Source organism: Pelophylax lessonae (assembly GCF_965119305.1).
Source record: "Pelophylax lessonae genome assembly, chromosome: 3".
Classification (NCBI taxonomy): domain Eukaryota; kingdom Metazoa; phylum Chordata; class Amphibia; order Anura; family Ranidae; genus Pelophylax; species Pelophylax lessonae.
In genome coordinates this window covers 46,361,230-46,377,834 of record NC_138770.1, presented here as the reverse complement: position 1 = coordinate 46,377,834, position 16,605 = coordinate 46,361,230, and the positions used below count along the sequence as shown (strand labels likewise).

The 16,605-nt window shown below is 46.5% G+C and overlaps 1 protein-coding gene across 1 annotated transcript in view; it reads right to left on the bottom strand.

The window, feature by feature from the left end:
* The window catches only part of LOC309551538 (uncharacterized protein), a 33,748-nt gene extending 17,706 nt beyond the window's left edge, over positions 1-16,042 (bottom strand). The window contains exons 1-2 of the mRNA XM_082252162.1: positions 15,945-16,042; positions 358-525 (exon numbers count right to left, since the gene is read on the bottom strand). Coding sequence (XP_082108288.1) covers positions 358-525; positions 15,945-16,008 — 232 coding nt within the window. The 5' untranslated portion in view covers positions 16,009-16,042. The remainder of the gene's footprint in view (positions 1-357; positions 526-15,944) is intronic.
* Positions 16,043-16,605: the final 563 nt, after the last annotated feature.

The following is a 16,605-nucleotide window of genomic DNA, read 5'->3' as shown; positions in this document are numbered from 1 at the left end:
GTCTTACCTTGCTGTGAGGGATGAGATAATTAGTAAAGGTCATTCTTGCTCTTCTTATACCCTTCAGCGCATGAGCTAACACCTCCTACAGCCTCCTGCTGGGGGCTTTGGAGTAAGCCAACCTTAGCATGTCCTATTATGGATTTCTGGGGGCTCTGGAGTGGAAAGTACAGCTTTTTAACCATAGCTGTACTGCACTCCACCTTTGGTAGAATTTTAGGTACACTTTATTAGAGCAGTCTGGTACATTAGGGTAAACATAGCCTGCAGACTGCTTGAAGAAACACCTGATGACCTACTTTACCTAGCTGTGAGGGATGAGATAATTTGTTAAGGTCATCCCTCCTCTTCCCATACCTTGCAGCGCCATGAGACAGCGCCTCCTACAGCCAGAAGTGCAGCATTTTCTGCCCCCCTTACAGTCAGTGTCCTTCTCACACTCATCTTTCTCCCGTACAGACCCACATGTTGGGTAATCCACATCTAGAGGACATTTAGCGGACTCCACTACCAGGTATTCTGGCTCTGCAATCAAAGAACAGCACATCAGATTCATCATCACTAGAGGAGAACTCTACATGGATGTTGTACAAATGTCTGCAGCATATTCTCAGGTAGTACAAGCTGTGCCGTATTTACATGACAATTTACCCCTATACAGATTAGTAAGAGCTCCCTCTATTTAATCTCTTCATGTTGGACAATGCAGTTAGCATCCTACACAGAGAATTGCTAAATGTATAAATTCAGGCTATGACGAATATTGAGTTATACGATTCTCTGCAGGCTTGACAAGTCTTCATGTAGATAATCAAGAGAATCAAATAACCCAAACTACACCAACAGCCCAATGTGAACAATTATTTGTTTATTGCTATATAGGTATTTATGTATTTATGTATTTTCTGGCATATCACAGACACTTTACATATTTAGCACGTGGCAGCTGCGGCCAAAGTCAGTGCCATCTAATATTTGCCAGGAAAAACATAATTCAAAGAGCATGGAGCAGAATGTAGACATTCACAGTGGCTCCACCTCTTAGAGTCCCTAGCCAGGTGACCCTCAATAAGAAGACCTGACACAAGGAAAGACCACCTGAGTTTCGAGAATTTTTGTTCAATTTTCTAAACATTAGTGGGGCCAATTTGATGTAAAATTAAACATACTGCAGTGGATACAGCAGTGTAAAATGTATCAGCAGGACAGTTTTTATCAGGGATAATAAGCCTAACTGGTGTATACATAACTTTCATTTTATCTATGGGAATAGGTGGTGTTGCAGTGAATGTGAGTCATGTAATGTGAGTTGGTTTAGGGTGAAATTGTTCTTGCCCTCTAGTTTTTTAATGTTTATTCATCTTTAAATGATGCTGTGGCATGCTGTAAAGTAAAAAGGCTTTGGAAAAAGATCCATTCAGCATAAAATAAAAAAGTAATATAATATAATATATATATAATATAATAAATTATATATATAAAAAAAAAAGGAAACCCCAAAACCCGTGAATCAAAATCCTATGGGAAGCCTTTCTGAATAAAAAAAGTTGCAGACACAATAAAGGCCCTTTCAACAAAAAATATTAAACAATAAAATAAAATTAGAAAAAGAAAATAAACCCCTTGAATAAATGAAACCTCACATTAACACCTCTTATACAAAAGCCACTTTTATTTTTTTTAGGGAAGCAAATAAGCTTGCTATGGACAGGACAGCAGCTCAAGCAACTGCTGATCATAAATCAACCACAAAATAAAACTAACAAGCCCCAATAATAAGATAAAAAGGCAGCAAAAAGATTGGTTGCCTAGAGAGCTAGCAATCATAATTGAAGTACAGTTTCCGAACTGATCCTAATCCTTCAGTATGCAGTTTGTCAGCTTTCACTACCATGGGTTCTAATATACTCTGACACTATGGTTGTCCCATGCCCCCCACTTTTATAATGGGGGGTCTGGTTTATCCAAAAGCCTTCTTATTAGTCCTTCTACATCTGCTGGTCATAGCTCATGGGCCATGAAGTTCATTATGGTTTAAAAAAAAAAAAAATCTCTCTTAGCATTTGTCTTGAACCTGTTGTCAGACTTCACAATGAACGGTTGGCAAGATTCTCTTTATATTCTTGGTTCATAGTGGATTTTCCAGTTCCGAAGCGAGACAATGACAGCAAGAATGAGGCTTCCTATCAACGGCAATCAGAACCACCCCAGCACTTCTTCATATTCAACGATGGTGTGTCATCATGGAATGTAGCCAAAATGATGAGTTTCAATGTCAAACCATTGTACTACCAGTGTGGAGAATGCGGCTTTCCTGTTTGAGAGAAGTCAACCGTGGCCATAAACTCTGACATATACGTAGAGTTGAGATAAAGGAAACAATATGCCATGTTTGCTTTGTCAATAGCCGACCCTTCCCCTTTACTGCTCGTCTCACCCCGACCCACCCTTACCTCTTCAAAGTGGTGCTGAATTATTATACATTTAAATCCAGGAGAAAAATAAAATATATTGGGCAGCACAGTGGTAAAGTGGTTAACTCTTCCAACCAGTAGCACTGTGGGCATCGGTTCAAATTCCAACCATGGCACTTACCTGCATGCAATATGCATGTTCTCTATGTGCCTGCATGTGTTTCCTCCCACACCCCAAAGGTATGCCGATACGTAAAATTCCCTTGGTATGTGTATTTATGAATGTGAGTTAGGGACCTTAGTCTGTAAGCTCCTTGAGAGCAAGGACTGATGTGAATGTACAAAAAATTTGTATCACCCTGTGTAATTTATTGGTGCTATTCATTTAAGTACCTGTAATAAATAAATTGCAGTTTACTAGTCCTTAGATGTGGTGCCTTTTTTTACCTGATAATTCTGCTAGTAGCACACTTTCTGTCTTAGGGTGACTTAGGCTGCTCTCCTGATTTGGACTACAAACATCCTTGACCTCCTCATGTCCGTTAACTGAGGACAATATGTTCTGTAATTCTCAGAATAAATCTGGGAAAGCTAATAACATAGCTGTAAGCACACTGGATCTGGGGCAGAATCAACAGGTATTTTTCTGTACACAAATGCCTGACAAAACAAAATGAAAGCAGCCCCTACATCTAAGGCATTTAGTAAAGCATATAGTATAGTGTAGAGTATATTACCAGGACTGGCCCAAGAAATTGTACTGCCTGGGTCCATGAATTAAATGCTGCCCCCCCCCCCCCAACAAAAAAAATCATGCCCAACAAAAGGCCCCCACAACAATTATTTTATATAAATATAAATTTAGAAAATATTATATATACTGTTATCTTCTTCCATAACTCACCACCGGACCGGTCCGCCAAACACCCGCTGTCTGTCCTCAGTCCTCCTGTCACTTCTGTGTCTGCCGTGCCCACCGCCCTAGAAGATCCAGCCTGCCCTGCGTGAGATGGAGTGCGCTGATGTCTAACGCCATTGCGCACACCACGATCAAGTGAGGGATGTTCCCCCAGAGGAGATGCTCCACCTCCTCGTACTCATCAGTTTGCACTATGGGCAGCAGTATGAGATGGGGAAATGCTGGCCGTAACGCGCCGCACACTAATGACACAAAACTGCTGGTAAAGAAAATCTTGGGAGTCAAATTGCTGCCACTCTCCAAGTTCTGCCTGAACTAATGGTCCCAGCGGGACTCATGGTAGGGCCAGCCCTGTATTTTACGATAGTACTACAGTATTTTCATTTTTTGTACTTTAAGGTAACCTGGGCCCTTCAGTTAGGCTCCCCCTATCCTGGGAATGGCACCTATATGGCTCAATAAACCTTAAAAAACAGCAAGTGGGAGTCTTCTACAATAGAAGAATATAATAATTTACATGCGAACCAGATCTATTTACTTATAGTTTTCTTTTGAGACAATTCAAATCCCTATTTCTTCTCCTAAGGTAGCCTTTTTCTTGAGGCGGAACCTCTACAATACAGTAGTTTTCAGGTCTTGTCTTCAGAGGTCAGGGAGAAGCATGCCCCTTACATTGGTAGTCAGTGGGAAGATTGCCCCTTACAATGGTGGTCAGTGAGAAGATTGCCCCTTACATTGGTGCTCGATGGGAAGAATGGCCCTTACATTAGTGATCCTTACATTGGTGATCAGTGGAAAGAATGTTCCTTACATTGGTGATTGGTGGGAAGAATGCTCCTTACATTGGTGGTCAATTGAAAAAATGCCCCTTACATTGGTGATGTGAGTGGGAAAAATGCTCCTTACATTGGTTGATGTGAGTGGGAAAAATTCTCCTTACATTGGTGATTACTGAGAAGATTGCCCCTTACATTAGTGATCAGTGGGGAGAATGGCGCTTACATTGGTGATAAGTGGGAAAAATGTCCCTTACATTGGTGATCATTGAGAAGATTGCCCCTTACATTGGTGATCAGTGGGAAGAATGCCCCTTACATTGGTGATTAGTGGGAAGAATGTTCCTTACATTGGTGATTAGTGGGAAGAATGCCCCTTACATTGGTAATTAATGGGAAGAATGCTCCTTACATTGGTGATCGGTGAGAAGAATGCCCCCTACATTGGTGATCAGTGGTAAGAATGCCCCTTACATTGGTGATCAGTGGGAAGAATGCCCCTTACATTGGTGATCAGTGGGAAGAATGCCCCTTACATTGGTGATTAGTGGGAAGAATGTTCCTTACATTGGTAATTAGTGGGAAGAATGCTCCTTACATTGGTGATCGGTGAGAAGAATGCTCCTTACATTGGTGATCAGTGGGAAGAATGCCCCTTACATTGGTGATCAGTGGGAAGAATGCTCCTTACATTGGTGATCAGTGGGAAGAATGTCCCTTACATTGGTGATCAGTGGGAAGAATGCCCCTTACATTGGTGATCAGTGGGAACAATGTTCCTTACATTGGTGATCAGTGGGAAGAATGCTCCTTACATTGGTGATCAGTGGGAAGAATGTCCCTTACATTGGTGATCAGTGGGAAGAATGCCCCTTACATTGGTGATCAGTGGGAAGAATGCTCCTTACATTGGTGATCAGTGGGAAGAATGCCCCTTACATTGGTGATCAGTGGGAAGAATGCTCCTTACATTGGTGATCAGTGGGAAGAATGTCCCTTACATTGGTGATCAGTGGGAAGAATGCCCCTTACATTGGTGATCAGTGGGAAGAATGTTCCTTACATTGGTGATCAGTGGGAAGAATGCCCCTTACATTGGTGATCAGTGGGAAGAATGTTTCTCACATTGGTGGTCAGGGTGAAAACATTCCTTACATTGATGGTTGTTGATAATAATGCCCCTTACATTAGTGGTCAGTGGGGAGAATATCCTTACATTGGTGATCAGTGGGAAGGATGTTTCTTACATTGGTGGTCAGGGTGAAAACATTCCTTAGAGATCTATTTACCTATAGTTTTCTTTTGAGACCATTCAAATCCTAATTTCTTCTTGTAAGGTAGCCTTTTGCTAAAGCGGAACCTCTAAAATATAGTAATTTTCAGGTCTTGTCTTCAGAGGTCAATGGGAAGAATGCCCCTTACATTGTTTGTGGGAAGATTGCCCCTTACATTGGTGATCAGTAGGAAGATTGCCCCTTACATTGGAGATTGGTGGGATGAATGCTCCTTACATCGGTGGTCAATGGGAAAAAATGCACCTTAGATTGGTGATCAGTGGGAAAAATGCTCCTTACATTGGTGGTCAGTGGGAAAAAGGCTCCTTACATTGGTGGTCAATGGGAGGAATGTCCCTTACATTGGTGGTCAGTGGGAAGAATGTTCCTTACATTGGTGATCAGTGGGAAAAAGGCTCCTTACATTGGCGAAGATCGCGGCAACATCGCACAGCGTTTGGGATGCCATTGCAAATCACGGGCATAGCACAGGCGTCCCGCGATTTGCAATGATTTTCGGATCGCGAGCAGAATCACGGTGATTCTGCCCGCGATTCTGCCCGTGATCCGGAAATCATTGCAAATCGCGGGACGCCTGTGCTATGCCTGTGATTTGCAATGGCACCCAAACGCTGTGCGATTTTGCCGCGATCTTCGCCTGCCGAATCACGGTAACATCGCGCAAACAGAATCACAGGACGCATGACGCACAAAAGAAGCTCCTGTACCTTTTTTGGGCATCATGCGTCCCGCAATTCTGTTTGCGCGATGTTACCGCGATTCGGCAGGCGGAAATCACGGCAACATCACACAGAATTTGGGGTGCCATTGCAAATCACGGGCATCGCACAGGCGTCCCGCGATTTGCAACGATTTCCGGAACGCGGGCAGAATCGCGTGATTCTGCCTGCGATCCGCTACGCCCACATGTGAATGTAGCCTTAAAGTTTCATATCCTGTCTACAGTCTGTTTATTAATCCTGTGTGCCCCTATGTATGTGTTTTTTAAAAAATAAGCCATTCTTTACAAGTTTTTACAGCGCCAGTCGCCGTTCACGTGACGCGCTGCCTCTCCCCTCCTCTCCCCCTCCTCTCCCCCTCCTCTCCTCTTCCCCTTCCGACTGACCGCAGCGAGGAATCCTCGACCCCACCGCTGCAGGCAGCTGTCAGATGGGGAGAGGAGAGAGCCGACGGGTCACGTGAGCGGTGCTCGGCGCTCTGAAAACTGGTAAAGAGTAAAAGGATGGTATACAGTGGCTTAACAACCAGTTTAAATGGGAAGTTGAGATTCCCAGGGGGGGGGGGAACTTGCCCCTACCTGCAGACGTCCATGAGCCATACCCACCTGGGGGACAGCAGAAGAAAGCCAGCCAGTTGGGCAGTTGGGACACATAGCTGGTTCATGGTCTGGGTCTATTCTTTTTTTTTAAAACAGTGAGGTTTATTGAAACTTTTGGTACAATACAAAAATAAACCGTGCATTGAAACTGCGATCAGATTCATAACACACAGGGGTACAAAAATACAAATATACACAGTGATTAACACTTAGAAACAGAACAGACATAGTAACAATAAGGCAGTAGTCAGTTACTTTCTGTCGGCCCAACACTCAAGCAGACAATATTGGTTTAACAGGGGCGGTCAGCATAAAGTAGTTACCCACTTCACTACTGAGCCGTATCAGGGCACTGCACCCATTTGTCCCAAATCTTGTTGAACTTCTGAGGGCACCCCCTATGTTTATATAAAAGTTTATGAAATGGGATGACACTATTAATTTCCTTAATCCACAATCCTAGAGTAGGAGGAGTAGGTCTCATCCACCGCCTGGCTATCAATTTACGTGCTATAAACAAAGTTTCCTGAAGAAATATGACAGTGGATTTGGGCATCTCTCCATCCGGATAGACCCCCAGGAGACACTCCTTAGGAGAGAGTTGTAGAGGAGACCCCATTTTGTCATGCAGAAATGTGACTACTTGTTGCCATAGAGTCTGTAATTGGGGACAGCTCCACAATAGATGAAAGAAGGAAGCATCAGGGTCTCCGCACATAGTTCAAGAGGGGACCAAGTCAGGGTGATATTTGGACAGTCTAAGTGGGGTGAGATAAGCCTGGTGTATTATAAAGGTCTGGGTTAGGCGATCCGACAGTTTTGGCGACACTCTGCGGCACGTCTCCAGGGCATCCTCCCATTCCTCATCCTCCATGGCCCCCACACTGCGCTCCCAGCGGGTCTTAAGTGCAAAAGCTAAAGTGGTCGAGGAAGGTGTGTGAAGTTCAGAGTAGAACATGGAAATGAGGTGACTGGGTTCTGTACTTTTAACAATCTCAAGGGTGGTAACCGATTCTATCTCAGGAGGGCCGTCAGGGAATTGAGATCTATAGGCATGGGAGAGCTGTAAGTATCTGTAGTGCATGGGGCCCTGGAGCGCAAACTGGTCTCGCAAGGTCTCGTAAGACCGTAATGGTCGTGGAGATATGGCTAAGGAGAAGAATACCCCTCCCACTCCATACCGACAGGTCAGGGATGGAGAGGAACTCACGCAATGTACTATTATGCCACAGAGGGGTGAATGTGTGGAATGGAGGGCACCGAAGCCTGGACGCTACCACCTCCCAGATCTGACAATAGTGGTATAGAAGAGATCTGGGGCACAGGGGCTCCGGCGAGCCCCTGACGCCCCTAAGGATAACTAGGAGGGGGTCCCCGAGGGGATGAGCCCACCCAGGGCAGAGCAGGGTCAAGAAGCGTTCTCTATCTGTTTTATCTATGTGAAAGAACTGGGACAACTGAGCTGCCAGATAGTACAGATTAAATTCCGGCAGGGCCAACCCCCCTAGATTTGTAGGATTCTTGAGTTTGCGCCAGGAGATCTTGTGCCGGTCAGCACCCCAAACAAAGGTCTTGAGGAGTGATTCCATCTGCTTAAACAGCCTGAGTGGCAGGTAAATAGGAGAGTGCCATACAACATAGAGAATTTTGGGAAGGAGAATCATTTTAATTAAATTGACTCTACCCATCACTCCCAGAGGTAATTTGGACCATACTTGAATTTTAGCCTTAAGCAGAGGGAACAAGGGTTGAACGTTATCCGGGACATAATCTGCTGAGCTAGCTGTCACTTAAATCCCTAAGTATTTAATGCGGGATACACATTGTAGGGCCGGGTTTGCGGGGGCGATCGCCTGCGGGCTCTCGTCAAGCGGGAGAATTTGTGACTTATCCCAGTTTATCTGAAAACCGGAGAATCGTCCCTACCGTTCAATTAAAGAAAGGGCTGTGAGCAGGGATTCTCGAGAGTCTTCCAAATATAACAAAGTGTCATCAGCATACATGCTGATTTTCTCCTCCAGCGGTCCCTTACGTAGGCCACGAATCCCGGGATGTGCTCTAATAGCCATCGCCAGGGGTTCCGCGGCCAGGGCATACAGCAGGGGGGAGAGGGGGCACCCCTGTCGAGTGCCACGGGATAAAGGGAAGGCGGTCGACTGCCAGCCGTTGGCCAGGACCCTAGCCACCGGGGCGCTATATAGAAGTTTGACCCACTTAATAAAATTAGGTCCAAAGCCGTATCGGTCCAGGCAGGTCCATAGAAATGGCCACTCTACCGAGTCGAATGCTTTAGCCGTGTCCAAGGAGACCACCACCCTGCCACCCATTCCGTCATGTTGTGCCTGGAGATTCATGAATAACCGGCGAAGGTTAAATGAGGTGTTCCTCCCAGGCATGAACCCGGCCTGGTCCGAGTGTATGAGTGAAAGGATCACCTTGTTAAGACGGAGGGATAAAATTTTCGCAAGGATTTTAGTGTCTACTGGGAGCAAAGAGATGGGACGGTAAGACTCTGGGGCGTGTAAGTCCTTGCCCGGCTTGGGGATGAGCACAATTAGCGCCTCCCGCATAGAAGGGGGTAGGGCTGCATCTTTGAATAGAGATTGAAACAAAGCAAATAATTTAGGAGAAAGGAGTTCCGAATATTGGGAGAAGAATTCAATCGGGAGGCCGTCTAGGCCGGGGGCCTTAGATCTAGGGAACTTGGACACGGCTGCTGCAATCTCCTCCACAGAAATGGGTGCCTCGAGGGTCGCCAACTGGTCGGGTGTCAAAGTGGGAAAGTCAATAGAGTCCAGAAAGTCATGCATGTCAGTGCAGTCAGCGGGGGCCCTAGAGGTGTAAAGTGTACTAAAAAATGATCGGAAACACCGTGTCACCGCAGCAGGATCAGTGATCTCATTACCCAGGTCATCCTTTAAAGTAATAACTACCGGGGGCCTATCCTCACAATGGACTAAATATGCGAGGAGTTTCCCCGCCCGCTCTCCATGTGCAAACAGATTCTGCTTCTGAAAAAACATCTTAGATTTCGCCTTCTCATATTCAAGTTGGGAAAGGACTTTAGAGGTCAATTTATACTGGGATTCATGTGTCGGAGTCGGGTCCGCCATAAAGGCCTGTTCAGCTTCAATTAGATTTGTCGTTGCCCTGGAGATCTCCTCAGCAGCCCGCGCTCTAACAGCTTTGATTTTGGAAATCATAGTGGATCTGGCGAACAGTTTAAATGCCTCCCACACTGCAGCCGGGGAGGCAGTGCCCTCATTATCAGAAAAGAATTGTGTCCAGGTCCCCTCAATGTCGTTCCCATCAGACACCAAGGGGAGCCAGGCGGGATTCAGGCGCCAGGCCGGGGGAGGTCTATTGCAGGGCAAGGACAACAGTATCCAATAAGGGCAGTGATCAGACAGAGTCCGTGGGGCGAAGCCTGCCGCCAGTAACCTGGGGAGCAGGGTTCGAGACAACAATATCAGATCAATGCGTGACATAGAATGGTGTGCAGCCGAGAAACAGGAGTACGCACGCTGAGCGGGGTATTTGCTGCGCCAAGAGTCGGCCAAACCAAAGCTCTCCAACAATCGGGAGAACCTGGTCGGGGACGACCCCGGCGGCGCCTGGGAGGCGCCACCGGATCTATCCAGACCCGAGTCCATCACATTGTTAAAGTCGCCCAGCCAGATCACCGGGGCCCCCGGGCATTGTGCCATAAACGCCAATCCCTCCATTATAATCACAGCAGAGTAAGGGGGGGGCACATAGAAAGCCATCAGCAGCATCAATTCCCCATAGACTGACGTTTTGAGAAAGACATGTCTACCCATTGGGTCAACCTGAGATCCTAGGAGCTGGAAATGTACCGATTTGGCCACCAGAAGCGCCACACCCCTGGAGTGCGAGCTATATGCAGAGTGCTGCACCCAGCCAACCCAGGGCCGTTTGAGAGACTGTTGTACGCGGCCCTCCAAATGTGTCTCCACCAGTACTATAATGTCAGCCCGTACACGGCGTAAAACATTAAAGACAGCCGTCCGTTTAATCTTATCGCGCATACCCCTGACATTCCACGTCAACAATTTCAATGCGGCCATGGCAGGGGTAATACGGAGCGTGGAGCGGAGGCTCCCAGGATCTCAGGCAATAAGGCCACAGAACTAACAAGTCCACGGTCATACACTAGCATTAATAAACGGCAGCAAAAGAGCAGGTAGTTATTACTTGAGGTCAATGTGCATAGAACAGAAACAGTATAGAGATTGTACCAAATATAAACTGTAAACAATGGTAATACCCCAATCCCCCCTCCCTGCCCTGCACCAACCCCAACTTGTGCGGGCTTGTTCCCAAACAAGTGCCTCAACCAGAACAGGCCCACATGCGACTGGTAAAGAGCAAGATCAGGAGGCCAGGGACCCCCAGGATAGTCAGCAAAAATACAGCAAAATACAACTAGGACAAGCAAGGGGGCCCGGGGGCCCAGGTCCAACAGAAGTCGCAGGGGGCAACAGGGGAGTTGGGCACAAACACACGCCTGAGCGGGTGTAGGGGGCGAAAACCAACAGGTGTATCGCTGGGTAGCAAAGCCTATGGGCAGGTGGAAATCCATAGGAAGAGAACAGAAAAATCAGTTCCATCTGTGGAGCTAGGGCGCTCCGCCGGTCAAACACAGGAGCAGTAGTGCAGGGAAATGAGGGGGGAGGGGGGGAAGGGGGATGCAAAGTCTTGAGTTCCGCAGGATCTACAAAACCCCCTCCACCTCTGCAGCAGCGTAAGGCATAGGCAATCAGGGAGAAAGTATCATGAAGTCGCCAGGGCAAGGTGGTCAGGCTCTAACTTCCAGTCCTTCTAACCAGGAGATGGCGGCTTCCGGATCCTCAAAGAAGTGGGCTCGGTCCTCACCCTCCACTCTAAGACGGGCCGGGTACAACATAGAGTATTTAATATTCTTGATACGCAGCCTGCGTTTGACCTCCAAAAAGCTCTTGCGGCGCCTCTGGACCTCAGCAGAGAAGTCGGGGAAAATCGCTATTTTGTGATTTCCAAATGGAATGTTCCCCTTAACTCTGGCCAGGCGTAATATGGCATCTCTGTCCCGATAGTTCAGGAATTTAGCGATGAATGTGCGGGGGGGTGCACCCTGAGGGGGGGGACGCCCCGAGAGGTGATGTGCACGTTCCACAACAAAAGTGGGTGAAAAGGATTCTCTGCCATATGTCTGAGTGAGCAATTGTTCCAAATAGGATGAGGGGTCTGCACCTTCAGAGCCCTCCGGGAGGCCAATGAACCGCAGGTTACAGCGGCGCAGCCTATTCTCCATGTCATCTTGTTTTTGGAGGATAAGGTGTACTTGTTGCTGCAGCCTGTCTGAGGAGCTTTGCAATGGGGGGAGGGAGTCTTCCACCTCGCTAATTCTGTGTTCAGCCTCACCAACTCTGTCCCTTAGCTTCTGCATATCCTGACGCATCAAAGATATATCTACCTTCACCTCCTCGATTTTAGTTGTCAGCATGGTCTGGCAAGTGGCAATCGCTTCCAAAACCTTGGATGTAGCAGGGCTCTCAGGCTCCTCCACCACAAGCGACGGGCCGGCGCCATCTTGAATCGGGGCCTCCTTCTCCAGCCTCCGGAATGCAGCTAGTTTTGCCGCAGCTTCAGAGCCTTTCTTCGGCGGAGACATGCGGAGGTCAGTGCCGCGGGTGTGCGGGAGGTGAAGGGAGGATTATCGTGCCCGGAGGGCTGCAGGATTAGCGGTAAAGGATATCGGTCCGGCGGAGCTCCTCTCACACACGTCCTCTCACATGCTGCGCCAGGCCACGCCCCGTCTGGGTCTATTCTAACTGACCCCACCATGGGATATCTCTACCTTAATAAAACATGATACAGACAGACTACACTACTCCTGGACAGTTGGGCCCCATAGCAGGTTCCTGGTCTGTGTCTATTCTAAATGACCCCCCCACTCCAATCAGATATCTCTACCTTGATAAAACATGATACAGACAGACTACTCTTCTCCTGGGCAGTTGGCACACATATCAGGTGCCTGGTCTGCATCTATTCTAAATGACCCCACCATCAGATATCTCTACCTTAATAAAACATGATACAGACAGACTACCGTACTCCTGGGCAGTTGGGACACATAGCAGGTGTCTGGTCTGCATTTATTCTATAACCCCCATCAGATATCTCTACCTTGATAAAACATGATACAGACTACTCTACTGCTGGGCAGTTGGGACACATAGCAGGTGCCTGGTCTGTGTTTAATCTATACCCCCCCCCATCAGATAGCTCTACCCTGATAAAACATGATACAGACAGACTACTCTACTGCTGGGCCCCATAGCAGATGCTTGGATGCGTTCATTCTAAATGCCCCCCCATCAGATATCTCTACCTTGATAAAACATGCTACAAACAGACTACACTACTTTGGGCAGTTGGGACACATAGCAGGTGCCTGGTCTGCATCTATTCTAAATGACCCCCCATCAGATATTTCTACCCTGATAAAACATGATCCAGACAGACTACCGTACTCCTGGGCAGTTGGGACACATACCAGGTGTCTGGTCTGCATTTATTCTATAACCCCCATCAGATATCTCTATCTTGATAAAACATGATACAGACTACTCTACTCATGGACAGTTGGGACACATAGCAGGTTCCTGGTCTGTGTTTAATCCATACCCCCCCCCCCCCCCCCATCAGATAGCTCTACCTTGATAAAACATGATACAGACTACTCTACTCCTGGACAGTTGGGACACATAGCAGGTGTCTGGTCTGCATCTATTCTACATGACTCCCCCGTCAGGTAACTCTACCCTGATAAAACATGATACAGACAGACTACTCTACTGCTGGGCAGTTGGGCCCCATAGCAGATGCTTGGATGCGTTCATTCTAAATGCCCCCCCATCAGATATCTCTACCTTGATAAATCATGATACAGACAGACTACTCTACTCCTGGACAGTTGGGACACATAGCAGGTGCCTGGGCTGCATCTATTCTAAATTATCCCCAATCAGTTATTTCTACCTTGATAAAACATGATACAGATAACTGCATTACTCATGGGGTAGTTGGAACACATAGCAGGTGCCTGGTCTGTGTCAATTCTAAATGACCCCCCATCTGATATCTCTACCTTGATAAAACATGATACGGACAGACTACACTACTTTGGGCAGTTGGGACACATAGCAGGTGCCTGGTCTGCGTTTATTCTATAACCCCCATCAGATATCCCTACCTTGATAAAAACATGAGACAGACTACTCTACTCCTGGGCAGTTGGGACACGTAGCAGGTGCCTGGTCTGCATCTATTCTAAATGACCTCACCATCAGATATCCCTACCTTGATAAAACATGATACAGACTACTCTACTCCTAGGCAGTTGGGACACATAGCAGGTGCCTGTTTTGCATCTATTCTAAATGACCCCCCATCAAAAATATCTACCTTGATAAAACATGATACAGACAGTCTACTCTACTCCTGGACAGTTGGGACACATATCAGGTGCTTGGATGCGTCTATTCTAAATGACCCCCCATCTGATATCTCTATCTTGATAAAACATGATACAGAAAGACTACACTACTCCTGGGCAGTTGGGACACATAGCAGGTTCCTGGTCTGCATCTATTCTAAATGACCCCCCATCAGATATTTCTACCCTGATAAAACATGATACAGACAGACTACCGTACTCCTGGGCAGTTGGGACACATATCAGGTGTCTGGTCTGCCTTTATTCTATAACCCCCATCAGATATCTCTACCTTGATAAAACATGATACAGACTACTCTACTCCTGGACAGTTGGGACACATAGCAGGTTCCTGGTCTGTGTTTAATCTATACCCCCCCCCATCAGATAGCTCTACCTTGATAAAACATGATACAGACTACTCTACTCCTGGACAGTTGGGACACATAGCAGGTGCCTGGTCTGCATCAATTCTACATGACTCCCCTGTCAGGTAACTCTACCCTGATAAAACATGATACAGACAGACTACTCTACTGCTGGGCAGTTGGGCCCCATAGCAGATGCTTGGATGCGTTCATTCTAAATGCCCCCCCCCCCCCATCAGATATCTCTACCTTGATAAAACATGATACAGACAGACTACTCTACTCCTGGACAGTTGGGACACATAGCAGGTGCCTGGGCTGCATCTATTCTAAATTATCCCCAATCAGTTATTTCTACCTTGATAAAACATGAAACAGATAACTGCATTACTCATGGGGTAGTTGGGACACATAGCAGGTGCCTGGTCTGTCTCAATTCTAAATGACCCCCCATCTGATATCTCTACCTTGATAAAACATGATACGGACAGACTACACTACTTTGGGCAGTTGGGACACATAGCAGGTGCCTGGTCTGCGTTTATTCTATAACCCCCATCAGATATCCCTACCTTGATAAAAACATGAGACAGACTACTCTACTCCTGGGCAGTTGGGACACATAGCAGGTGCCTGGTCTGCATCTATTCTAAATGACCCCCCATCAAACATTTTTACCTTGATAAAACATGATACAGACAGTCTACTCTACTCCTGGACAGTTGGGACACATAGCAGATGCTTGGATGCGTCTATTCTAAATGACCCCCCATAAGATATCTCTATCTTGATAAAACATGATACAGAAAGACTACACTACTCCTGGGCAGTTGGGACACATAGCAGGTGCCTGTTTTGCATCTATTCTAAATGACCCCACGTCAGATATCTCTACCTTGATAAAACATGATACAGAAAGACTACACTACTCCTGGGCAGTTGGGACACGTAGCAGGTGCCTGGTCTGCATCTATTCTAAATGACCCCCCGTCAGATATCCCTACCTTGATAAAAACATGAGACAGACTACTCTACTCCTGGACAGTTGGGACACATAGCAGGTGCCTGGTCTGCATCTATTCTAAATGACCCCCCGTCAGATATCTCTACCTTGATAAAACATGATACAGACAGTCTACTCTACTCCTGGACAGTTGGGACACATAGCAGGTGCCTGGTCTGCATCTATTCTAAATGACCCCCCCGTCAGATATCTCTACCTTGATAAAACATGATACAGACAGACTACTCTACTCCTAGGCAGTTGGGACAAATAGCAGGCGTCAGGTCTTCTGCAGCTGCTGCTACAACCTCATCTGACACAACTAAGGCCATTGGCCAACTACTTACCTTCAGGGATGACTCTACAGTAGGCAAAAGAAGGCAGAATAATAAGAACAAACACAATGTTCATTATCAGTGCTGTGACTGCAGTCCTGCAGGTGTCATTGATGGTAAGGGATGAGACAGCGTGATGGTAGTCATTCAGTATTAGTGACAGACAGTAAATAATGAGACACACATTCCTCCTCCTACAGGTGACACCATGACTCTAAAGCCCTCAGACAACCTTCCCCCTAAGGATTCCTCAGCCTACACATTTCTGAGATCATTGTCACAGTTAGTTCAAGAACTCAAAGAAAATCTGTCACGGTACACCCGGGTGATTAGGCTGCAGTTGAAGCAACAATTGCTTGTTCCTCAAATTAGTTCCAGCGCAGCAAAACTAACCAGACAGAGAAACCCAAAGAAATAAATAACTCCAATAACACTCTGCTGAGATAAAATATTTTTTTACTACACCCCTTATACAGCCACTTGGTGGCACCATAAAAAGTGAGAAAGGTTTCCCTCTTCTGAGGTCAACTGTGGGCCACCAGGGATTGTGGTGTTTTCTTCAATGTTATACAGTGCCTTGCCAAAGTATTCGGCCCCCTTGAACGTTTTGACCTTTTGCCACATTTCAGGCTTCAAGCAAAGATATAAAACTGTAATTTTTTGTGAAGAATCA